The sequence below is a fragment of the Hydra vulgaris genome, chromosome 13, assembly GCF_038396675.1.
Source record: "Hydra vulgaris chromosome 13, alternate assembly HydraT2T_AEP".
NCBI lineage: Eukaryota > Metazoa > Cnidaria > Hydrozoa > Anthoathecata > Hydridae > Hydra > Hydra vulgaris.
In genome coordinates, this window is record NC_088932.1 from 20,418,811 (window position 1) to 20,445,903 (window position 27,093).

At 28.3% G+C, this 27,093-nt stretch overlaps 1 protein-coding gene across 2 annotated transcripts in view; it reads right to left on the reverse strand.

Moving 5' to 3' along the window:
* LOC100213674 (nuclear receptor subfamily 2 group F member 1-B) overlaps positions 1-13,091 on the reverse strand; it is a 32,243-nt gene extending 19,152 nt beyond the window's left edge. For both annotated transcript variants that reach the window (XM_065816650.1, XM_065816649.1), the window contains exons 1-2: positions 12,674-13,091; positions 12,209-12,358 (exon numbers count right to left, since the gene is read on the reverse strand). In XM_065816650.1, coding sequence (XP_065672722.1) covers positions 12,209-12,358; positions 12,674-12,842 — 319 coding nt within the window. In that variant the 5' untranslated portion in view covers positions 12,843-13,091. The remainder of the gene's footprint in view (positions 1-12,208; positions 12,359-12,673) is intronic.
* Positions 13,092-27,093: the final 14,002 nt, after the last annotated feature.

The window sequence follows — 27,093 nt, forward strand, 5'->3', positions numbered from 1 at the left end:
AGAGGAATTTTGATTATCTTCTTTTTATTCTACGTTCACGTATTGAATATTCCTTTAAGATTCAATTGCTACTTCTTCAACTATTCTACTTCTACTGCTTAACGATTGTTCTGTGTTCTTCAGAGAACCTCGTAAAAGAATGAACAATTGGGTCAATTACTAATAGAAATTTAAGTACCAAAGAATAATACTTATTGCTGAAACTTGGATGTGGGCCAAAGAAACTGCAACAATATATATGTACGTGTATGTATATATATATATATATATATATATATATATATATATATATATATATATATATATATATATATATATATATTATTTTAATTGTTGTAATAACTTTCTCTCATCTCTAAAATGCTACAGCAAAATACTAAGATGGGATTAAACTTGTTGTTTACAAAGCAAGCAATCTATTACTGCTCCACTATCCCATCTTATAATTGAAAATTTTTATAATCTAAAAACAACATTGTTAATAGAAATCATTTGTACGTTACACGAACGAGCATTATTGGACGCATTCGATGCAAAAATCAGATAATCAAAAATACAGCTCAAGCTTTATTATATGAGTTTATTAAAATTGATATAAAGACTATACTTATATTTATAATTATAGATGTTTGTCTAGACTAAAATAAGTTGAAAAATGTCTGCAAAGCTTCTTGTTTTATACACATCTTGAAGCCTTTTCTTCAGTCTTACCCGATCTTTATTTATTTTTATTTTATGTATATTTGAGTAGGGCTAATCAACTATACTTTTAGAACTTATTTTAAATGAGTTCTTGAAGTTTTTGGAGGTAAAAAAGGTCAAAATTGCCATTTTTTAAGCAAACTGTCATCTTTCAAATAGTTTGGCAACGTGGGCCTCTCATAAATTGGCAGCAAACTTGTTTATTTGCAATCCACAAATTTTGTTACATAATTAGTTCAATATTATACTAAATATTAATTATTCACGTAAAACTGTGAATAGTTTATATTCTAATTTCCCCGTATTAATGGCACCTAGGCATAACTTAGCACGATCCAAACCTCATAAAAAAAAGAGGGAAAGTCTGATGATTTCATTGATATCAGTAAAGATGCAATGCGAATGAATAAGGTTCTTGAAAGAAATTTTGAAATTAAAAAAAAAATTTAAAGTTTCGTTTAAGTTATTAAATCATGGCACACACTGTATAATTTGTACGTTTGCCCACACCTTGATTTTCACCGTTTTTAGCTCAAGACATAGCCAAACTCGAGCAAATTCAAAACTGAGCCACAAAACATATTGCCACCCTAAAATACCTTCCGTACACTTAAAGACCATTAAGCCTTAACCTGACAATACTAACTGAAAGACGAGAAAGAGGAAACCTTATCGAGCAATATAAAATCATGAGCAAAATTGATAAAGTTAACTTTCAGGTCCTTCAACTTCAACCAAGCACGGAATCTTCAAAGTACAGTTTTCGGCCGCGTGGACACACTAAACAACTAAAAGCACAACTTGTTCGAAACTGTACTGATGGAAACAACTTCTTCACTAACCGAGTTGTAAAATTATGGAATTCTTTGACCCAAAATGCGGTGGATGCAAAGAACTTGAATAATTTTAAACACAAACTTTCTCTGTTCCGGCATCTTCACTTTAGCTGAAATTAAAAAACTGTATTTTAATAATGGAGAGGCCAGGTGTGCCGCTCTTTGTCAACAATTTGTAAATTTTTTTTGACCATGAATAAACCAAACGAAACCAAATTAAAGAAAATACAATATAATGATAAAATTATTAAAACTTACAGCAGTTATTTTTTATTTACTTTATTTTTTGCAGCTGTTTACCTGCAGAAATGGTGGTTGTTTGAATTGCTTTTGTAATAAGGGTCATAGATTAAGAATAAATAAGTTTAAATTCATTCAGGGAGTGCCCAACATTAATAGACTAATTGAAAGACGGTACTTTTTATATAAACTTCTAAATTATGTCTTCAAATATTGCAATAATTTTTTGAAATGTAATAACTGTAGAGAAAAAAAGTTGTGTAAAAAAAAGTTTTTTTGTATACTATAAAATAAATTGGTTTTTTAGAGGTATTTTGAAAACTCTATGGTTTTTCAAAAAACGGAAACATGTTTTTTGAAAATCAAATTAATTTAATGATTGAAAAAAATGTTGATACTATTCATTCTAGAAGCTTTATTTCAAAATTTTTTCAAAAAATACTTACCTAGCTAGCACACATACGTTGATAAAACGTTAGAACAATGTTATGCGTTGCGTTGGCCCGACATCGACTGCTAATGTTGTTTTTATATCATTTTGGTTACAAATGCACCGTCTCCAACAACCAAAAAACAACCTTGACCCAACGTTGGATTTTAAGTCGGCATTGCGTAATATTTTAGTTAATGCAACGTTGTGTTTTACGTTGGCGAAACGTTGTATTTTGAGTTGATTCAACGTTATACTTTACGTTTGCACAACGTTAAATTTAACTTTTAACAAAATTAAATTTATGTTTTATCTTTTAATATATATATATATATATATATATATATTCACATTAAATATTAGGTATTTATACGTATATATAACTGTATATGTTTTATGTTTTTTTTGCCGACCAACTAGAGACACCTGCTGTTGAAACCAGGCTTACACAGGGCCTTCAAAAGGCGGTGTTATTAGATAGCCGAAACTCTCGGTGTAGCCCACTTAAGGGTTTAATTGCCACTCAGTAAGAGTCAAGCAGCGCCAACTTAATGGTTCATCTCCATTTAACGTCCGGAGTGGACGGATCGCTTTGAGATTTCCAGACGTTGAAGGAGACAACGAAAAAGAGATTACGCCAAGAACCTCTATAGACTGTCACGGTTTCGATCTCATGCTATTTCTGCTTTCTATCAATACCATAACAAAATGAAAGGTGGTCCAGAGCTGAAATAATAACAGATACTACACTTGATCTTCGCCATAAGGCCGAAAAGCGATCCAATGTATATGGATTAACGTTGACTAAATGTGTATAACCCCTCCATTGATCCAATGTAAATGGATTAACGTTGATCCAATATTTATAACCCAACGTTAATCCAATGAGATTGGGTTATTGTTAGATTATATACATTACATCAACTTTGATACATATACATTACGTGCATATGCATATATGCCTTTATATATACATATTTCAACCATTTTGATGAATTAACATTGATGATGACATTCGTCTGTAAATCTAATTAAGAAAGAGCCATTATTCATGTTTGTCTTGCTAGTGGCTTGATATTTCGTTATATAAGAAAGAAAAAAATATATTATCAAAATATATTGCCATAATCAACTGAAATATTAGGATGAAAAATAATTCTTATAAATTATACAAATATATATTTGTATATCTGCCTTTTCTCAATGCAAACACAACGTCGATTCACTGTATATCCAACGTTATTCCAATGTATATGGATCAAAGTTGATCTAATGTATATAATGCAACGATAACCCATACACATTGGATTAACTTTGGGTTATAAATATTGGATCAACGTTAATAAATATACATTGGATCAACGTTGTGTTTAGATCGGAAAAACAATCAACTTTTGCGATGTTTTTACATACATTGGACCAATGTAATTTTGCAAACTATTTTTAATCATGTCTTTGTTATGGTTTTATTAATATAAATACGATAAAACTAACATTGGATCAGCGTTGTATTTGCATAGTAGAAAACAGCCAACGTTTACGATATATTTACATACGTTGGCTCAACGTAAGTATGCCAACTGGGTATTGGTTCTTCTTATTTCAAAGTTTGACTGAATTTTTGAAATATTAACTAAATATATACTTTTGTTGGGTATTTCACTTGATTAATGTTTATTGGCTAGTTAAGACATAAAAATGATAAATTAGGTAAAGCAAAAATTTTGGCTTTTTTGGATACCATGCTTTAAAAGTACGCTAAAACTTTTTATTTTTATTTTAAGTACCCCAAGAAGTCTTTACGGTCTTATCACAGAGCACCGCGGAAGAGCATTTGAAAGGACACATTTTTCGTGACCTCTTAATGACTGAAGTCCTGAGATCACAATAAAAGGTTATTTTCAAAAATAGGTATTGACTTTCAATCTACCATATTTATAAAAAAATGCATATATGGTATTGCAATAATAAGCAAAAAATAGGCGCCTTTTTTTCTTCGGAATAGTTCAATTTTGGATTGCCGTATCTTTTTAAACAGGCAAAACTTTTACCTTTTTTTAAATATAAATCTACATGACATTTTAGTTTAGGAAAGTCTAGTTAAATTTTAATTTCAAAAAGTTCAGTATTTTCACTCATGTCAACCCACTACAAAGGAGAGGTGATGGGAGATGTATGTATTTTGTGACATTTTCTGACAAGAGGGAAAGAGTTAAAAAAGCTCTAAAAAAAAAGCGTGATTTAAATTATGAACAAACTTATAGTTGTGAAGCCCGACTAAAAAACGTAGTTGAATACTTTGGCGCATTGTTTGTAATATGAAAAGGGTCAAAGCCCTGGGTTTTTCTCTGAATCTCTGGGTTTTTAAAAATTGTTTTATAAATGAAACCTTAAATAATTCTTTTAACTAATAGATTAAAAATATTATTTGTAGATTTTATGTAATAGTTATTTGGATTTTGCAACTAAAGATAAATTAAAATTTTAAAGAATTACGTCACGCTTTTTGTGAAGCTGTTTGATCAAATATTTCCTTGTCAAAAAATACTAACCCAACACCCAAACAAATATTGAAAATAACGAAAAAAAATTTTTGGCGCACTCTTGAAAAAACGTTGAAAAACTCATCATACATATTTTATCCTTTTTTTAGGTCTAAACTAGCTAATATAAAATAATGAAATGAAATAACCATGGGTAGGTTTTGGCCTTGTTTTAATTTCGAGTTTCGATTTGACACCATTTAGTCAGTATTTCATGTAATTATTTGTTTTCATGTCCAATATCTAGAAAACGAATGTTGTTGCAAATATTTTGACCTATTATTATAAATTATCATTAACTTATTAAAAGTTGTAATTACTTTGTAGTTGTAAAAAAAACATGTAAAAAAAAAATAAAAATAAAAAAGTTAACAATTTTGAGAAAGATCACCAATAAGCTGGTACTAGGACCCCCCTTTTTTTATTATCAAGGACCCCCTACTGTAAGAATCACAACTGATTCTTACAGTAGGGGGTCCTTGATAATAAAAAAAAGCATCTACGTTGTATATATTCTTTGCTTGCTATTGCAATACCTCATATATATTTTTTATAAATATTGTAAATTAAAAGTCAGTGCAAATTTTTGAAAACAAACTTTTACTGTTGTTTCAGGGCTTTAGCCATTATAAGATCACGAATGTTGTGCTAATCAACAAGAACTTCGTTGTTTAGTAAGATTTTAAAACTAATTTCCTGAATTCTCATATTATGTTTTTATTCTTAGTTACTATAATAAATGAAGATTTTAAAAAAATTTTTAGGATACTTGCGGCTTAAAATGAAAATGAATATTAAAAGTAAAAATAAAAAAATCTTTGTGTACTTTTAAAGCATGATATTTAGACAGGCTGAAATGTTTGCTTTACTTATTTTATCATTTTTATGTCTAAGTTTGCCAATAAATAATAATCAGGTGAAAAACCTAATGAATAGGATGTACTTTGTTCTATTTTCAAGTTTAAAAATGCTTTTGACTACATTTGGTTGATATTTCTGAAAATTTAGTCAAACTTTGTAGTCCAATATTTAGAAAACCAATGAGCATTTATTGAAATTTTTTTTTTGAAAGAAAGCTTCTTGAATGAATAGTGACAATATATTTAAAAAATAACAATTTTTGAGGAGGGCAGAGGAGAGCGCTACTTAAAATATGTATTGTTGCATAATTCAGAAAGACACTTTTAAGCATAAAATTAATTGGACTTTCAAAAAACCAAAATACCTGTTACCGTTTTTTGAAAAACAAAATATTTAAAACACCATTAAAAAATTAATTCATTTTGTAGTGTACAAAAATAATCTTTTTTATTTAAATTCTTTTTTTTGTGTACATTCATTATGTTTCAAATAATGATTGCAATTTTTAAAATTACTATTTAAAAAGCGATTTTAAGTTAAGAAAATATTTTTTGTTGACATTCAAAAAGTAACACTATTTTGACCTACGTTAGTAGAGAATTGAATGCTGAATCCGAAAATATATCATCTTTGCTAACTAGACCCTGCCGTGGATTTGCGTTTTAAAGTAAAAAAAAAAACAACGAAACAAACGGTTTCTCATTATGCTAACATTATGATTAAAAGTCTGATTTTCAAAGTCAATTATTTTAATTATTAGAATATTGCTTAATCTTTAATTGATTTATTATTTTTCAGATACATTTTAGAATTTATTTCGAACCAGTTCTTGTGACATTTTTGGGTCAAAAAAGATCAAAATTGCCATTTTCAAAATAATTATTGTCTTTCAAGTAGTATGGTATTGTGGGCCACTCCACTGATGGCTTTAAACTTATTTATCTACGACTCCTTATTATATTATCCATTTCTGCAATTTACCGGCAGAAATGGTAGTTGTTTGAATAAATTGATGCAAACAACTGCCATTTCGGCCGGTAAACGGCTAAGAAAATTGTAAATGAAAAAAGTTTAGTTTTATGTAAAAATTAATATACCAAATTTTATCAGTTTTATCATTATATTGTATTTTTTTTATTATTTAAAATTTGAAGGACTTAAAAAATTGCCATTTTATAAAGGGTCATTTTTTGAGCTCTGCCTGATTCTAATAAAATTCTTTAGTTGTTTTTGATGTTTAATGTTTGGCAATTAAAAAATTTTTTTTTGATAAAGTGTTAGCCGAATACATTTTACAATTTCAGTTTTAAAAAATTCGGAAATGGCTGAACTTGTCGTCCGGCCATTTCCGAATAATTTGTAAAATATTTTCTTTTAAAAATAAAGGAATTATCAGTCAATAAATTTAATGCAAAAAATGAAAATTAAATGAAGAAAAATGTATAAAACAATAGCATGCGATGTTGAAATTCCGATTAAACAAAATAAATATTAGTTTTTCAAAAAGCTGTTTTAAATTTTTTGAAAAACGCTATATTTGGGATTTTTTAAAAGCCGACTTCTTATGGTTTTTCAAAAAACCAAAATATGTTTTCGGTCTAAAAAACCAAATAAATTTTTTGGCGCACCTTTTTATTTACTTCTATCGTGATATATGTGGTCTTTTGTTATTGTATTTATGTTAAACAGTTTACTCTAATCTAATTATTATTGAAAAAAATAGTATCATCAATAAATATATATTTTTTATGACGAAAAATTAAAAAAGCGTTAATGTAAACGTTGTTTCACTGAATTGTAATGTAATCAACTGTAAATATTATATTACAATTCAGTGAAATAATAATTTAATGTATAAAATATATTATATTATATAACCAATATGAAATAGTAAAGAATATTAGCTAATATATGAAAACATTACCACATCTTTTTAAATAATTTGAGTTAGTTGTTACAAACTATATTTGAAACGCAATATTTTTATGCGATATTACACGCGATACCTATATGTGATATTACACGAAATACCTATATGTGATATTACACGCAATACCTATATGCGATATTACACGCGATACCTATATGAGATTTTACACGCACGTATGTGATTAACAATTATGTTGCAGCTATAAAAAAGTACTTAATTTTTTATCTAATAATATTAGTAGATAACTAAACCTATTACTGGGGTTTAACAGTTAATGTTACACCAAAAAGGGGATAAATAGTTGTTGTTACCCCATAAATGGGGTAACATTAACAAAAGTAGTTTTATTTTAAGGGTTGTATCGTAGTTTTCTGGTTAATTTATTTATTACTATGTTCGATAAGTTTTTATATACAACTTTATGTTTTAGTATCTCATTCACGATACATGATTTGTTTAGTAAAAATTTTTCTCGCAACAAATTAAAAAATTAAATCATTATCTTATTTAGTTTCTACCTTAAGATAATTCAAGAAAGCTTTATGCAACAAAATCTAAATTTATCTATTTGTTTTGGAAGCAATGTAGGTGCCTGAGAAACTTTTTTCCATGCTTTATATAAGGTTACTTTCTATATATATATGTTTGTGTGCCACAAAATTTGAAATCAATTTTTGAAAGCTTTTTTCTCAACCAATTTTGCTCAAATTTTGCACACTTAATCATTTTCGATGACAATACAAGGAAATGGAAAAATTTGACCAAAAAAAGTTAATTAAGTTAACAAAAATTTAATTTGTATTTCCCCATACATTTTATTTATTTGATATGAATTGCGTATTACGTCAAAAAAATCATTGATTTGCAAATTATTTGCAATTTCGAAGACATAAAGCGCAGCGATTCAAAACCTATTGTTTTTTAAGTCTTAAGTTATTAAGTTAAATAACAAAAATTTAAAACGCGCTACTTTTTCTTCCATGCTTTACATAAAGTTACTTTCTATATATATATGTTTGTGTGCCACAAAATTTGAAATCAATTTTTGAAAGCTTTTTTTTCAACCAATTCTGCTCAAATTTTGCACGCTTAATCATTTTTGATGACAATACAAGGAAATGGAAAAATTTGACCAAAAAAAGTTAATTAAGTTAACAAAATTTTAGTTTGTATTTCCCCATAAGAACACTGAATTAATAAAAAAAAAATTTAAAAACGTAACAGTAATTTTTCCTTCTACAAAAGATAACAAAAAAAGAATTTCTAGGCCCAATAGAATTCTGCTTGCATAAAGCATGGATTTGAAAAAAGAATTTTTTTTTGATTTACTAGTTTTAAATATAACTATATGCACTATAGCAATCCTCCATTGGATCTCAGTAGCACACCGAAAAATAACTTGTCTCTTAGACATTGTTTTACTAAAGAAGATGTTTTAGACAAAAAATCATGTAAACATTGATAAGTTTAGGAATATTTTCATATTTTATGATAGGAACTCAATATATAATATTGAGTTCCAATCATAAATTTTAACATTTGGAAAACAGCAGACTTAAAGACTAACTAAGTAAGTGGTTAATGTTAAATGAATTTTTTCATCATAAATATATTCTGTGAAATATAACATTTTATAGTATATTTAATGTATAATTTTGATATATGTCATTATTTTTCAACATTTTATTTGATTTAAGAATAGAATCATTGCACTGTATACTCAGTATACTAAATTTATAATGAGAACCTGGAAACAAGAATAGAAATCCAAAACCAACACGCTCAAGAATTCTTGGACAAGATTGATGTTTTGGATGAAATAAAACTGATTTGGATTTAGGATCTAAGACTCCTACTACAAAGTAAAGAAGATGAATCAGACAAGGTTTCCTTTCAACTTAGTTTTAATGATGTTCTATATAAATGGGCTGTATTCATAACAAGGTAAATAAGTTAATGTATAAAAAAAAGTTAATTACATAAAAAGTATAATTACATATTTTAAAGAAAAACTTTATTTTCAAATTTTATGTCGTTTAAAAAATGTAATACTACCACCATTATTTGTTGAAATATGGACAATTTTAAATTGAATTTTCTCAAAAACCACTTGATCAATGTTTTTTTTTTACAATGACGCAAACATAATAAGTTTTATGTGAGATGGTGTAGTTTTAGCAACGTCGAGTAAAGAGTCTAAAAATCGAAAAAGTCTTTTAAAATTTTAAATAGAAAACTATTCTTCTCATATTCCATAATTTCAAAAGCGTGTAAAGTTCCAAAATCAACTGTTAAAATTATTATAACAATGTTATAAGAAAAACAAAACTATAAAAAAAAACATGGGAAGTTTTAGAAAATCAAGATATACTTCCAAAAAAAATGCAAAGTCAATAGCTGACTACAAAGAATGCAAAATCAAGATTTGATTTTAAAAGCTCTTCTTTTATGAAAAAATCAATTTTTGACATCAGATCTAAATATGACTAAATTCTTAAAAAAATAACTTTTTTTTCTAATTAAAAAGCACAAACAACCAATCTTATTTTGGTCAGGTCAGGCATCGATCTAGTATTCCAAAAAAGTAATGCAACGGTATAAGAAAAATAGAGTAAATTTTGTTCCAAAGGAGGCTAATCTACCAAACTATCCTGGGCAAATTATCGAATTTTATTGGGCAATTGTGAAGACAATATCGAGGAAAATAGATAAATGGGCATATAGTTTTAAAAATTTTCGAAATTTATGAATAAATGCTACAAAAAAAGTGACGCAAAGTAAAATTGTGGCAATTATGTTGGGTACTTTACAAAAAGTTAAATTACTTGCACGTTGTAAAGTTTAGGCCTAATTTATTTTGTTGAAATGAAAACTAAATATGTAAGAATCATTATAAAAAAATCATTACAATTGAATAAGTGGTTTTTGGGAAAACTTAATTTAAAAGCGTCCAAATTTCAACCGATTATGGTAATATACTCTTTCCGAGGTATCAATTTAGTGTGAGACCCGAAACAGCTCTCACACTACATTGATACATTTTGTCCCTGCTCCTTTAAGTTGGGAGGGAAGAGGGTAGATGTTAATATGTGGAAAGTTTCCATGATCGAAATGGGCAGAAAAATTATGAAATTGTAGAGAACGAAGCACCCTTAGGAAGACAGCAGAACAAAGATAAGAACAGAGAAAACAGCACAGGACAGAGGCAAAGATCCCTAAAACAGTAGAAGGGTGGGTAATTTGTTTATTATCTCCTGAGTCCGGTCTACTTGGCTTTCTTCTACGGATTCTTGAAGTTGTCTCCTCCAAACAACAACATCAAGCATCAAGTTTTGAGGAGTACTGTGACGTAGCAGACAAGATCATAGTTCGTTGCGCCGACACAATAGCTTCTATCATCGGAAAACATTATGGCAAACTTAGAAGCATTACGATTTATTTTCTTACCAGTCTACTGTCCACTGTGCAGATACAATTTAAACTTTACAAGAGACCCAATCAACTTTAATACAAAAAACATCAAGTTCATAACTGACTCATTGTATCTCTTGCAACGCAAATTACCAGTAATTAAAACAAGGACCTTAGTTTCATTGAGATTCAGATGCTGGGGAATGTAACAGATAATATTGTGGTTTTTACTGTTTGTTCTTCCAGAAGAACCCTTTTTCAGGTTAGGCTCCGGCCAATTAATTCACAGCAATATCATCAAAGATCATGATAGATCCTCTTTACTCCAAAAGTATGGAAAGATTTAAAAATTTCAAACATCGAGCACTGTTAGAAGTGCATAGGAATAACAGCTAAAACTATCTGTCTCACAATCAAATACTAAAAACTTTAAGTATTTTTTAATGGTAGCTAGCCTAGTAAAAAGGGACTAGAAGATACATTTAAAAAAACAAAAAAAACAATGTTAAGGTACAAAAAACATAAATTTACAAAAAAAAAGTTTTCAAAAAGATTTTGTGACAAAGAAATAAAAATGTAGTATTAAAGAGTAATACAAAGTAGTAATACAAAGTCGACAAGTTATAATTTTGTCTATGCAGTACTTTGCGATAAATCTTAAGTCATATGACTCCACAGGAAAGTCGAAGATATATTTTATATATACTAATAGCGTTCATAGTCATTTAATATGTTAAAGTTATATAACTGTTAACTATGTAACTATACATTTAATATGTTAAAATTATAAAATAATATGTTAAAATTAGATAATTATGAACATAATTACAATATAATAAGCATTAACCGAAAGTTAAATTTTCTTAACACAAAAAATGGGAGATGGAGCCTTATAATTCTCATGTTACTATATGCTAATTTGTCTTTTACCAACCTATAGTACTTAATAAATAATGTATGCTCTATGCAGTCAGTTTAACAAGTTTGATTTTTTATTCATTTAATTTCAACATTACAAATAGGAGATAAAACTCAATTATTATAACGTCACCTGTTGTGTCGACTAAAACACATTAGTTTCAAAAAAGATTGTTTTAATTAAATAATTATGAACGCTATTAGTATATATAAAATTTTATGCTTTAGATTATCATTTATGCTTTAGATTAAACGTTTTTTTTACGTTTAAAAACTCAATCAAAACTTAAACGCAGCAGAAAAAACGAAATAAATAAAAGAGAAAGAATTGACATACCGTCTTTTCTCATTCCAACTTTGACGCATTTTTTCAATCGGCAATATTGACATTGGTTTCTGTGATTTAAGTCAATGGAACAGTTTTGAAAAGCTCTGCAAGTATAAGCTAAGTTGCGTCTAATGCTTCGTTTGAAAAAACTTTTGCAACCTGCAACATTTATACATTAATACATTATTTTTAATAACAACATCAAAGCTTCTAAAGTTTTTTATTTTGTTTGTTTATTTTGTTTTTGTATACACATTAATCCCAAACCTAACACGTAGTTAAGGAGAAACGAGTTAAGTTACGCACTCCTGTCCAAAATTCTACTTACTACCTCTATATCACCATAAAAGATAAAATGAAAAAAACCATAAAATATTGTTGATCACTTAGATTATAATGTGTTTTAGGTTTACATAATATTTTTATAACTATTTGTAAAAACAACACATTAATATGGAGATAAAAGTATTCTACCTTCGCAAGTGTAAACTCCATAATGTTTTCCTGAGCTCTTATCTCCGCAAACTCCGCAATCTATTGGTTTTGATTTAACCTCTTGAATTATTGACATATATCCATTAGCATGATCAAAAGACGAATTATTGTTTTGATTGTTATGATTCACGCTTGCATTAGATGACATAATGTAAGATAAGCTTCTTTTACCGGTATTCTATCCATTAGTTAATACGTAATCCAGGATAGCGATTGACTCATAATAAAAACAGAGAAATTAATGTATTGATTTTTTGCTTCTAACTTATCTAAACTAACTGCTTTTAATCGTAAATTATAGACTTATGGCTGATCGCTGTTAATATTAAGGATTTATGTAAATGCTGCAAACAAATTCTCCAAAACGTGCTAGATTTGCAAAGAGCTCTGTTTTTGCACAAAACCTGGGATTTGCGTTTAAAGGTTGCCCGCACGCCTTGAATGAGCAAGCTTGCGAAAGCTTAACGGTGTTTTTTTTTTGGTTTCTACAATCGATAGTTTTTATTATATTTTGTGAAGAAAAATATACCAAAAAACTATAAAATATAAATTAAAGAAAAGAATTTTTTAAATTATTTTTTGTTTTAAATATCAATTAGTTTCTTTTATTAAAAGACAGTTATAACATTTAAAAATAAGTATACAAACAAAAAAGTTAGTTAGGCGTGTAAAAACCAGTCTTGTTTAATAATGCACTTAATTGCGAGTGTTCGTTACGTTAATTATAAACTTGTCTGGTTTATTAGTTTCGCGATTGCCGACCTTTCATTTCGTTATTTTTTGTTTTAAATTAAGTTAACGAAACTTCCTAACGGTTTCGTTTTTTCAAAACAACGTAGTAGAAAACGAAGAATTTAATGAAAAATACCTCTCCGATAAACTTTCGTATTTTTGAGAAAAAGTTTGAAGAAGTTATTTAAACGAATCTTACTAAAAAAAAAATGTTTGACCATTTTATAAGTCAAACAACATTATAAGTAATAATAAAAATAATACAAATAATAAAATTCTGAATAAAAGTTATTAATTAATAATTAATAATACTAATTAATAACAGTTTCAAACATATAATTTAAACTAAGTTTTCCAACAAGTTCTCGTGATAGAAAGTAATTAATACTATTATAGGAGAAGACAGGACAAGATGGTAAACGTTATGAAAAACCCTGAGTTTTTGCAAAACTGTCAATTTTGAAGCCATTATATTTTTTCAGTATGTTTGTTTTATCATAATAATTCATTGGCTGAATGACTTTTCAGGTTTTAAGTAAAAAAAAATTGTTTTAAATATTAAAATGTGAAGTTTATAAATTTGTCATCTGGTTTTAAATATTAAAATGTGAAGTTTATAAATTTGTCATCTGGTCACGTGATTGGGGCAAGATGGCTTGCTGTACGTTATCTGTCATTGACTTTAAAAAATTTTAAAAACTACTAGCTACCTAATCTAAAGTATCGCAAAATAAATACTTATTTTACTCATCAAAGATAAAAGAAGACCTCTTTAAAAAAACAAATGTTGAACTAAAAAAATTAATTTATGGTTTAAATAAAACAAACTTTCACTCAATATAGAAAAAGCTAAGTATATATTATTCCACTCTACAAATATATACTATTCCACTCAACAAATTAAAAAAATATCCCTGAACCTAATATAAATTAATAAAGAAAATATAACCATTGAAAGTGCTCTGAATACAAAGTTTTTTGGGGTTCTAAAAACCAAGACCCTTTTTGTCACAAAAGTCTAAAATTTGTTTACTTTTCATTCATACATAGCTATGTTATGTATGCTAATATAGCATGGGCAGTACCCACAAATCTAAATTAGAACCACTTTAATTACGTCAAAAACACGCTTTCAGACTAGTATGCAACAAAAAAAAATTTACTCATGCTCAGCGCTAAATATATTTCAAATAATTTTTTATCAAAATATACTTTTAATATCTATACTTTTAAATATGGTTTTAAATCTGGTTCCAGAACATTTTACAGCATTATATTGTTTAAAAAACAATATAAATAGACACAATACAAAAGCAACAGGCAACTTTATGATACCGTTTGAAACAAAAAGTCTCTCTAAATTAAAAATAAAAATAACAAAAAACACCCCTAATAAAATAAAAATGTAACTTAACTTTTAACAGGAAACAACAAGTGATAATAATAATATTAATATAAATAATAAGGTATATATGTAACGCATACATGTATCACTAATGCAACTGATTTTTTATGTGTTTTACACATCTAGAATAAAGGTACTCTATGACACTACTGACTTCAATGTTCTGCGAGCTTTCTATAACTACAAACAAGTAATTGTTTTTATCAATGTTGTACAAATTTTGTTTTTATCATATTTATACAATAATAATATTTCGAAATGTGGTAAATAAATATATAGTAAAACATCTTGTCGCACCTCCAAAAATTAGCAGATTCATTTTTATTAATTGTATTTTTATTTTAATTGGAAGAGATTAAAAATACATTTCTTGGATTATTTTTTACGTTCACATTATTATATTGTTGTATTTGATATTTGTTTTAAACATGTCTCGGAATTGTATCTAACTATATTTTTATTTACTTTATATATTTTGGACTTTATTTTGGTTTACGATATTTCTGTATTTGATTTATGATATTTGTATATTTGGTTTATGATATTTGTATATCTTTACTGTCAATCTGTGATTGGTAACTTGTAAATACTTTTTAGTTGTAAAATATGAAAAAAAAAAAAAGAAAAATTTATTAGATAAAATATGTACGCAATGCAATAAAAAATTTGAAAGGCTCATGTGATGTACGAATGGGAAAAAGTGTGACCTTTAGAACTTCATTTGCTTGATATTTTAGATGAACTCTATCCAAATAAATATCTTCATTTCAATAATTTTTAATTGATTTTATATGGATACGCTGCGAACATTTTATATAATTATTAAAAAAAATTTGCTCCAAAAGTTTAAAAGTTAAAATTTTAATAGAGAAATAATATATTATAATCAGCAATCTAAACTCAATCATAAAAAAAACGAAAATAAAATTAGAAATACTTTTAATAAAAAAGAAAATCTAAACTTGTTAGCAAACATACGTAATTATTTTGACTAAAGCAAGTTCGTTATTTTCAAGTTGATTTTTTTTTTCTTTCTTTAATAATTTTTATTATTTGAATTTTAAAATGCTTTTGATTGTTTTGTTGTCTTTCTATACATACGTACTTCAAAAGAGTCTTAAGGAAATTATTGTAAATTTTTTTTTATATATTTATAATTTTTACGGCAATTTTTTTGATTTTTGTTTCTTATGTTTTTTAATAATTATGCTGGATCCAAAATTTTTGCGAATAAATAGTTTTTAAGGATCACTACCATGAGTAGTAATCCCTTAGATATCTGGGCACCCAAAATATTTTCTTAAAAGCACAGAGGTTTTCAAAAAGTAGCAAAAGTGCTCATATTACCCAGACCACTTGATAGTATGAGCACTTTAAATTAGCTCAAAAAAATAATATTAATTAAGTAAACAATAGGGTGTCCCAAAAAACAACATTTTTGAAAATAATCTGCTCTCACCCCCTAAATGTGTTCTATCTCATACAAAAACACTAGGTTAAAAATTTTTTTGAATGAAAAATATTTTAAGGGGTCCCCCAAGAGCCTCTAATATTTAATGGGTCCTTAACATTTTCATAAAAAAAGTTTTTCAAAAATATGTCAACCTGGTACTCAAATGAAGCGAAATTATATAAAAATTTCAAAAATAATATTCATTTTGTAAAAAATTTGAACATTTTAAAAATTTTATTTACAAAATTATCATAAAAATGCATTTTTTTCATTTTTTGTTAAAAAACGTAATTTTTAATGTAATAAAACCATCAATAACAATTTTTGTTCAAAGTAAATATTATTTTTGAAATTTTTATATAATTTCGCTTTATATGAGTACCAGGTTGACATATTTTTGAAAAACTTTTTTTTTGAAAATGTTAGGGACCCATTAAATATTTTATTTATTGATATTTACCATGAAAACTCATCAGTAATTTATTTTAACAGCGAAATGTAAAATGAAGTGAAAAAAAAAAGAAGATCGTAAGTTCCTGTTACCGAGAACTATTTAACAATACAATAATAATAAACCAATTATATTAAAAAATATATAATGAAAAGTAAATACCATTTAAGAAAACAATACAAAAAATTAGTTATCTCAAATATAAAACACCATTTAACAATTAAATAAAAAATACAATCAAATATAAATTAGATTTAGAAATCACTTATAATTATTATTATAGTTGTAGCCGTATATATACATATAATATATACAATATACATATAATATATACAAGCAGCGAGCAGATAAAACACCCTACTATAAACAACCAGTTTTATAAATATTTGTTCCGAATTTTATCCTCAACCAACCAGTGATCTAGTCTAATTTTAAAAGAAAGTACAGTTGAGTAGAATATTGATTTATATTAGGTTACTTGCTCGAGTAGTTTGGGCTCGTATTTTGCTGATCTATTATATAGTTGGTTGTGTCTTGGAAGACAATTTAAAATATATTTACGTCTCATTTTAAGATGATGACCACGTGACAAAGAGTTAATAAATTTTGGTTGATATATATAAATAATTATGTTAAATCAATGTATTAGTTTAAAAATTTGGATAAGATTGCATCGTAGGTGCCGAAACTCAAGTGATGGTAGGTTTAGTCTTTTCAGTCTTTCGTAGTATTTAAGATTTCTCAAGTTTAAAGTTTAAAGATTTACGTTGAGCAGATTCAACCAAAGCTACGTCAGTTTTTAAATGTCCCAGTCTAAATTGTCCCAGGCAGACACTGCATATTCAAGTTGTGGTCTTATAAACACTTTATATAATTTGAGAGCCATTTTTTCATCAATTAGGGTGAATGTCTTTTTCAGCATACCAAGAATTTGTAAAGATTTGGAGACAATTGATTGAATAAGTGTGCTCCAGTTGAGGTTAGATATAAAAATGACTGCTAAATTGCGCTCTTTAGTAAAGCTTCCTAGGCTTTCATTTATACCATGGTTATTTTGCAAAAAGGAATGCATAGAAATGGTTTTACATAGGATAATGGTTTTACATAGGAATGGTTTTACCATGATGGATAACACAGCATTTTGAAATGTTTAATTTAAGCAACCGAGTGTTTGACCTCTCGAAAACTAAGCATAGACAATCCTGTAGGTCAACGAAATTTGTCTGCGATAAAGTTTTAAAAAAAAGTTTAGTATCGTTGGCAAATATTTCAGAAGTTTCAGTAAGTTGGGCAAGATTTTTTGTAAAAAGAATAAAGAGGAGCGGGCCGAGAACAAAACCTTGAGGAACACGACTAAGAAAATCAACCTAGACAGAGTTAGTATTGTTAGGTGAAACGCGTTGCTTTCTACCTACTAAAAAGAAATTGATCCATTGTAGTAGTTTGCCGTTTATTCCGAATGATTTTGATTTTAACGTTTGTCTGTTGTGAGGTACGGAATCAAAAGCTTTAGCAAAGTCGAGGTAGATTACTTCTATAAAAAGGTATGATATTAGGGAAGACGAAATAATATCAAAAGTCTCTATTAGGTTGGTTACGCAAAATTAATGATGAAGAAAGCCATGTTGATTTGTAGAGAGCAGATTGGTATCGTTGATGTGCTTCAAGATTTTACTAATATTTGCTAATTTCCAGTTGGTACTATTCCAGAATTAAAAGATTCACAGAAGATTTTTGTAAGCGGAATTTTGAAGCACATATCTTAAGTATTAAAGGGTGCAAGCCGTCAGGTCCGAAAGATTTGTAAGGGATTAGATCAGTAAGTTCATTAATAATGTCTGCAGTAGAGAAATCCAAATTGTTATTATGATTGCATTTAGGTTTAACTTCACTTTTATTTAACAATCGAAAATTTTTTGGAGCTTTCAAGAGTAAGCATAGATATGAATTTAGAGTTCAGAAGTTCAAGTATATCAGGAAGAGGTTCAGTAATTTTTTCTGTTGCAGTTAAAGAGGAATAAAATTACTATTTTAGCTATACCCCATGCAATATTCGCATAGTTTACATGGCATTAAATAAGGGATCGTTCATAGTGTACGTACACTCGGATGGGTAATAAGTAATTTGAGAAAATTACCACAGATTCTGTAATTTTTAAGCTTTCATTTAACAATCTCGTGATCTATTGTATCAAAGACTTTTGATAGATTAATGAAAACTCCAAGAGTAAATGGTGATTTCTCAAACGAATCTGCATCAATTCTAATAAGATGAAACACTTCGGGTTCTGTGGAAGTATTTTTATTTTATTCCATATTGGCTTGTATTTAGTATTTTATTTATAGAAAGATTATTTAACTTTATTTTATTGTAAAGGATCCTTTACAATAACATAAAATTGTGTTGTAAAGGATCCTTTCAAAAATCTTTGAAAAACCAAAAAGTACGGAAAGGGACAATAATATTCGGTAATTTCCCACCCATTTCTTCTCTTTAAATATTAAATATTTAAATAAAAACTTTAGTTGATCAGGAAAATGTAACACTAATTAAAAAAAACAACCTATCCACTATGCCTCACCAGTTTCTCATATATCCATATTATGTTAAGAGTTATCAATATTGTCCACAAAAAGGTTTAATTGACGATTTTGTTGCTAATCATAAAACTTTTTAACTCCATTTTAATTTTTTTTTTTATCAGAGTTACTTTTACTGTGAAAGTAACTCTGATAAAAAAAAATTAAAATTGAGTTAAAAAGGATACTATAATAAAAAAAAAGGAAAACTCTGAGATTTTATATAAATTTTATTAAGTAAAATTTTTTATTTGGATTTTCTATTATTTTACTTTAACTTATGCAAGATGAAAAAATTATTTTTTGTATTTTAAAAGTTTGCAAAACGATGCTTTTTGATACGAAACTTTAACAGTTTGTTTTTTTAAACTCTATGAAACTTTGATGAAAAGACAAGACTTTTCTTAAACTTTATTATTAATAATATTTTAATATTTTACCTTCATATTTTTGTTAGAGGTTTTTGATAAAAAGATTTAAATGATTTTTGTGATTCCTTCATTCTCGATACTTTCCTAGTTTTTTTTTGTTTAACGAACTTAATGTTTTGCTTTTGCAATAGCGTAGCAAAACGGAGGATAAGGGGGGCTTTTGAATCAGGTGTTTTCAGGGGCGACAACACCAAGGGGGGCCTTGAGGCATGTGCCCCCCTGTCTTACTACTTTCTTTTTTTTTAATTTCAAGATGTAGAGGACTTTTTTTACAAATTGACGAGTGTGCCCCTCCACTTCGAAATCCGTGTCGTCGGCCATGGTTTTATTATTGTATAAAAACCGTTTTTTCCTAAAACAAAATTGATATTTTTTACTTTAAAAAGCTGCGCTTTTCTTACTTAATTATAAATCATTATCTCTCAATCAAATTTCATCTAAGAAATTATTTTTGAATTAGAACATGTTCTAATTAAAAAATAATTTATTAAACAAAGTTTGATTGAGAAATAATGATTTATAATTAAGTAAGAAAAGCACTGCTTTTTAAAGTAAAAAATAAGGTAATTTAGTGTTTTGTAAACGTCACATTGTAACAATGTATATAAATTTTAAATGCAAAGATCAATCTAAAGAATCAACACACAAATAATATTTGTTCAACAATAATTACAATGTTACCTTGTAACATAGTCAGATGATCATTTACAAATTAAGTAAACGAGACAAGTTGTGATAACAACTCGACAAAAAATTTATATATAGCTGTACATACTTTATTTATATATAGCTTGTATTTTAAAATATAATTTAGTTTAAAAAAATATTGTTAACATGATTTTATAGTGTTGTATTTTATTTCGTCATCCGGCTAAATCTCACGCTCTTATAGTTTACAAAGATATGTAAAATTCCGTAAAAAAATTGTTTACAAAGATATCAAGAGAATATTGTGTAGATTAGGGTATTATGAACACCTTGGTTATATGAGCATACTAAAAGATTTCTAAGATGTAAGCAGTGAAGTTAAAGTTGCAACTTTATGTGGTGACAAAAGGAATTGGTATAAGCAGCGTAAATTTGCAGTAATTTGCGGCTCTCAACTAATTTATATGCAGTAATTAGCGGCTATCAACTAATTAGAACGATGTGGCGGAATAGTGTCGCAAAATTTTTATTTTATTATTTTTATTGTCGCAAATTTTTATTATCGCAAATTGGATTGTCAAAAATGTAAAAAAGGAATAGTGTCGCTAATTGTCGAATAGTGTCGCTAATTATTGATTGTCGAATAACAGAAAAAGGAATAATGTTGCAAATGAATTTAATGAATAGTCTCGAATATAAAAAAGGAATAATGTCGCAAAGAAGTTTAATGAATCGTGTCAAAAACAAAAAAAGGAATAGTGTCGCAAATGAATTCAATGAATTGTGTCAAAAACAAAAACAAAAAAAGGAATAGTGTCGCAAATGAATTTAATGAATAGTGTCGAAAATAGAAAAAAGAAAAAAGTCCTAAAGGAGTTTAATAAGTAGTAATAAAGATAAAAAATAATAAACTATAAATGTGTGTTTAAATAACATGTTTGATGTCATACTGAAATAGCCTACTGCCGGGGGCTTCAGTACATACACCAACTATCTTATAGCCTGCTGCCGCAAAGGAGTGCCGCTACATCAACTAAGGGTTTGTGGGTTGGTAGCAATCTTTTTTCTTTTTTTTTTTTTGTTAAAGACGTATGCTATAAAGATAAGCAAAACGAGTAAGCAATTGCTGAAATTAACTATTTGCGACTATTCCTTTTTTACTAATTGCAACACTATTCCTTTTTTGTATTGTTTTCGACACTATTCATTAAATTCATTTGCGACACTATTCCTTTTTTTGTTTTCGACACATTTTATTAAATCCAATTACGACACTATTTCTTTTTTTTGCAACATTAGGCCTTTTTAATATGTTTGACACTATTCTGATGTTCATTTTCCCACACTATTCCTGTCAGCCATTAAAACGCTATTAAATTTTTTTTTTTTTTTATTACATTAAAATAAGCATTTTGTTACAATATTTAAAATAAAAATATGTAATAATAAAAAAATATATATAATAATCGTTATGAAAAAATAAAAGAACGCGGGGACTCGTAGAAGATAGTATGGTCTGGTCGTCAGGTACCACTAAGAAATGTTTGTGCTAAAATTTATAAGATATTTACAAGATAAAAATAAATTAACGAAGTAAGAAATTTAAAATATTCCATTATAAATACAAGTTGTGTTATATCTATTATATATGTAGATTAAAGTTTTAAAGTATTTAATAGTATTCGCCTTATTATCTTTACGCATGAATAAATCTGGTGCGCGAAATTTTGATTACAAAACAATGAAATTTGATTTTTGTATAGAAAAATATATTTGCTAGAAATCCGTTCCATTTTCCTTTTATAAACAATGCCAAGAAACATTTAATTTTTACTTTATTTAAAGATGCTAATTTGTGTAATATCAGCATGCTCGAATTACCTTGTGTTTTTTATTTTACTAAATTTAAAGTTTTAAAAATGCTTTTAATTGCTTTTTGAATAAAAACTAAACATAGTAAAAATTCTTAATATTTTAACAATAATAAATATCTTCTTGTAATTTATATTTATTTATTATGTTTATTTTAAGAACCTCGCCCACTTAAACTCAATCCCACTTGCCCACTGGGCAATATTATATACAGGTGTGCGAGAAAACCATATGTAAATATTTGTAACCAAATCCTAATCCTAAGCGCGGGTAACGTACGGTGGCAATGTCCAGGACCTTGAAGTTATTAAGTAAAAACTGTCCGTTAGTATTTCCAAGCAAACTTCAGGCAAATCTCTGCAATATTAGTTTATATAACATGCTTAATCTGTTCTCGCCCACCCGGCAGGGTTAGATGCATTAGGCTAGATTATATTCATTTCGTGGGCGAGATTGAGTTACTTTGGGTAGGTTAGGAAGAAAAAATTTTTAAGCATAACCTAATGTTAGATAATGTTTAAATTTGTTTTCTGCCCAACCTACCCAAAGTAATTCAATCTCGCCCACAGAATGAATATATTCTCGCCTAAAAATAATTATCATTAGTATAATAATGTTTATTTTGTTTGAAATAGTATATATATATATATATATATATATATATATATATATATATATATATATATATATATATATATATATATATATATATATATATATATATATATATACCATTTCAAACAAAATAAACATTATAATACTAACAGAATAAACTATGGAAAATAAAGTAAAACTATAACTTAAAATGCACAACAATATATTAAATCGGTTGAGTTAGATAAGCTAATTTGAAATCGACAGTTTAGGTAGCGGAAATCTTACGTTAAGTCAACAAAATTTAATTGACAGACATTTCATTAATTACAATTTCTTTGAGGTCAAGTTTCAATTTCAAGGTCTCAAGTCAAAGTTGTTTTGATTTAGATTAAGACTAATTTGCTGCTTTAATGTATTTTTGTTGATGTAGTGGTGTGTTCGCTGACTTATAAGCAATCAAAGATAGTGGGCGGGATCAAGTGATGGAAGAAATAACATCAAGTTGCTCTATTTAAAAACGATACTACTAATTTCCATTCTATGGAACACATCAATATTGAATCAGAAACTAGGGGTGCACCGATGCCTACTTTTAGTTGATGCCGATTGGTACAGGCCCATACCGATGCATCGGCAGCGGCCCTAAATTTAAACTTATGTTATTTTTGTTTAACCAATAGGTAAATAAAGATTCTTTTCAGTTGTATATATATTTAAAAGCAATAACTATTTTCTAGGAATTAAACTCAGAAAGAAAATTTAATAAAAAATAAATCCACAATGAACAAAGCAACCAAAAGTCTAATGTGGGAATATTTTTATATTGATAAAAACAATTGTTTAAAAGCAAATTGTAAATTTTTCAAAATGAAACTATCAAGAGGATGTGATGATGAAAATCAATTTTTAAACACCCGCCTAACAGGTGCGGAATTAAAAGAAGCCCTTTTTAAATTTGAAAACGGAGAATTTCCGGGCTATGATGGACTCCAAGCTGAATTTTATAAAACGTTTTGGCACACTTTAGAAAAAGATTTTGAAGAACTTGCCTACGAAATACTTTTTGTAGAAAAAAACACCAGCCACTCTATGAAAAAATCAATTATTTCACTGATTCCCAAACAAAGAGATCTTACCGAATGCAAAAACTGGAGGCCCATATCCTTAATCGGCGATGATTACAAAATAATCACTAAAGCGCTGGCCCTAAGACTTGCAAAAGTAATGGGGAAAATTATAGAACCAAATGAAACTTGCGGAATCGCAGGTAGAACAATATTCTCATATTTACATTTAGTCCGTAATCTTAAAGATTAAGCGGAATTTGAAAATCTACCAAGTTTCATTTTGTCAATAGATCAAGAAAAGGCGTTTGACAAAGTCGATGGTGCGTTTCTGCTTCAAATTCTCCGAAAATTCAATCTCGGAGAAAATTTTGTATCTTTTGTCAACACCTTTGCTTCCTGTCAGCCTCCTTCCCTACGGAAAGAGGAGTTAGACAGGGTGACCCCCTCACTCTTTTGCTGTATGTTTTTGTCGCCGAAGCTCTCGCTTTGGTGATCAGAGCGGACAGCAGAATAAAGGGTTTCCCATTACCAGGTACACCTAAACCCCTCAAAATACAGCAGTACGAAGACGATTCGAACTTTTTTGCCAGGGACGTAAAATCAGTCCGCTTTTTTTTCGAAAAAATAAAACTGTTTGAAAAAGCAAGTGGTTCAATGATCAATGTCTCAAAAACCAAGGATCTCGCCCTTGGGGGTTTTGATCCTAAAATGTACTCGGAATCGGACGACATAGAGTGGAACAACAACACCGGCTTCAAAATATTAGGTGTTACTTTTTACACCAGGCTGAGCGATACTACCAATTTCAACTGGTTAGTAACTCTAAACAAAATAGAGACAAAACTCAAGTTTCTGGGACTACGTACTTTGTCACTTAGGGGAAAGACTATGTTGATAAACACGTTGGCAATGTCAAAAGTATGGTTTCTGGCAGACGTGCTGCCCGTTCCCGAATGGGCAATAATACGTCTGCACAGAGCCATTTTCGAAAATCTGTGGCAAAAGACCAATTTCAATCCGGTCAAGAGAGAGAGACACTTTTTTACCCGTAAAAAGCGGGGTCTCGGAATTTTATCAGCGAAGGGGCAAAGTCTTGCACTTTGCCTCAAAACAGTCCTTCAACTGAAAGAATGCGAAGAGGACAAAGCTCACGACTATTATTACTAGTAATAGTCGTGAGCTTTAGTATTGGTTGGCGAGTTCACTAATAAAATTTACGAACCAAAACCAAAGCTGGAACTTTTTAAAGCAGAACAATTTTCCAAAACACTGGGACAACAAAATGTCTCAGTACTACAAAACAACAATAGAAATATTAGGCAAAAACGGGTCCCTTTTTAACATCCCCCTAAAAACAACAAAAAGCAGAACTTTTCTGAAACGGTTCAACAAGAACAACAATGCCGTGGACCCATATTTGGAAAAAAAACTTCACCTCCCACGCATGCGGACCGACTCAAAACATTCTCTTTCGTTTTTTACACAACAGTTTACCTTCTGCGGCCTTGCTAGCCAAAAGCACAAGGCAACAGATCGTCAAAAATAACAAATGCAAAACTTGTGGTAAAATCGAGGACAACATCCATATCTTTGCCTACTGTCCTCCTTCTGTTGAAATTTGCGAGTATTTTAAACATGTATATAACTCCTTGACATCCTGAAACATTTTTTCTCCGATAAATTTGATTTTCTCGATTGAAACAGCGAATTTATCGGAGAAAAACCCCACTTCGCAGCTGCTGTTGACACTCACTCAAACCATCATGAGTGCAATATGGAACAGTAGATGCCACCACACGTATAGTAACAAAGAAATTGACCCAATGGCAGTGATCAGGGTAATAATCAGAAACATCAGGAATATTATTACCTTAAAATATAATTATTATGTCCGTAGAAACACCGCGGACATTTTCTGTGAGTATTTTTGCATTAAAAATGTTTTCTGTCAAGTAGAGAATGGAAATCTGCAACGAAACATATGAGCTAAAACAAAACAACGGCTCGTTGTATGTTTAGTAAAGATTTCCTTTCCTCTGCAACTTTTTTCTATGTTATACAACAAAATTATGATTATATATGATTAGATTAATCACTGCCAGCCCTTATTTTATGAAATATTATTAAATTATTAAAACACATAAGTGTTTATCTATAGTGTTCGTAACGTAATGTTCTGTGTAAAAGTCCAGTAATTCCTCTTAATTTGTTTTGATATAAATCTTTTTTTTCCTTATGAATCTTTCTTTAACCTATTTTAGAATTTCTTCTTTTTTTTAATCTAATCAAAACTCTCGATTTCTCTCCGCACAACGGCAAAACAATAAAAAACAAAAAATACAAAAAAATATAAAACCAAAAAACACAACAAAATATAAAATCAAAAAACACAAAAAAATCAAAAACAAAAAATACAACAAATATATAATTAAATAAATAAAAATTGAAAAATGTATATATTTACGAACATTTGTAATAACTATATATTATAAAACTATAATACCTAAGATAATGTAATTATAAAGAAAAAATTGTAATATTTATTATTTTGTAATAAAAAAAAAAAAAAAAAAAAAAAAATCAAGACAGAAAAAAACACATCTCAACTTTTTACAGTATTTGTGTTAATAAGGTTGCCTTGTTGTTCTTATAATTATTGGAAAAATTATTGAAAATTCTGAATTATTGTCGTAATGGCGAAAAGTTATGCTGGCGCATTATCTTCTTCTGTCTCTTCCAACAATCAAGCCAAAACTCAACTTGGAATATTCAAATCCAACTTATCTAGTGACAACGCCAATGTGTTGGTGTGTGGGTATGGCGACCTAAATTTTAGTGTAAGCGATTTTTTATCTGCCTTGTCTGGAAAAAATCTTTTAGCAAATGTCTGGGGAGTAACGAGGCATTACTCAAATCAACTCTTCGAGTTTGCAGTGATAAATAATTCGACAGTCGACCTGTTTTTAAACACCGAAATTGAAATTAAAGGCTACATACTTTATTTTCAACAAAAGTTTGTCCGTCAAGTGCACGTCCTCGTGCAAAATATCCCAATTGGTATTTTACGAAATGGTTGTCAAAGTGCATTCAGCTTGCTTGGAAAACACCTTGCGACAGGCAGAGGTGAATTCGACTCTTTCTATCTGCTAAAAGTTAAAGTGCA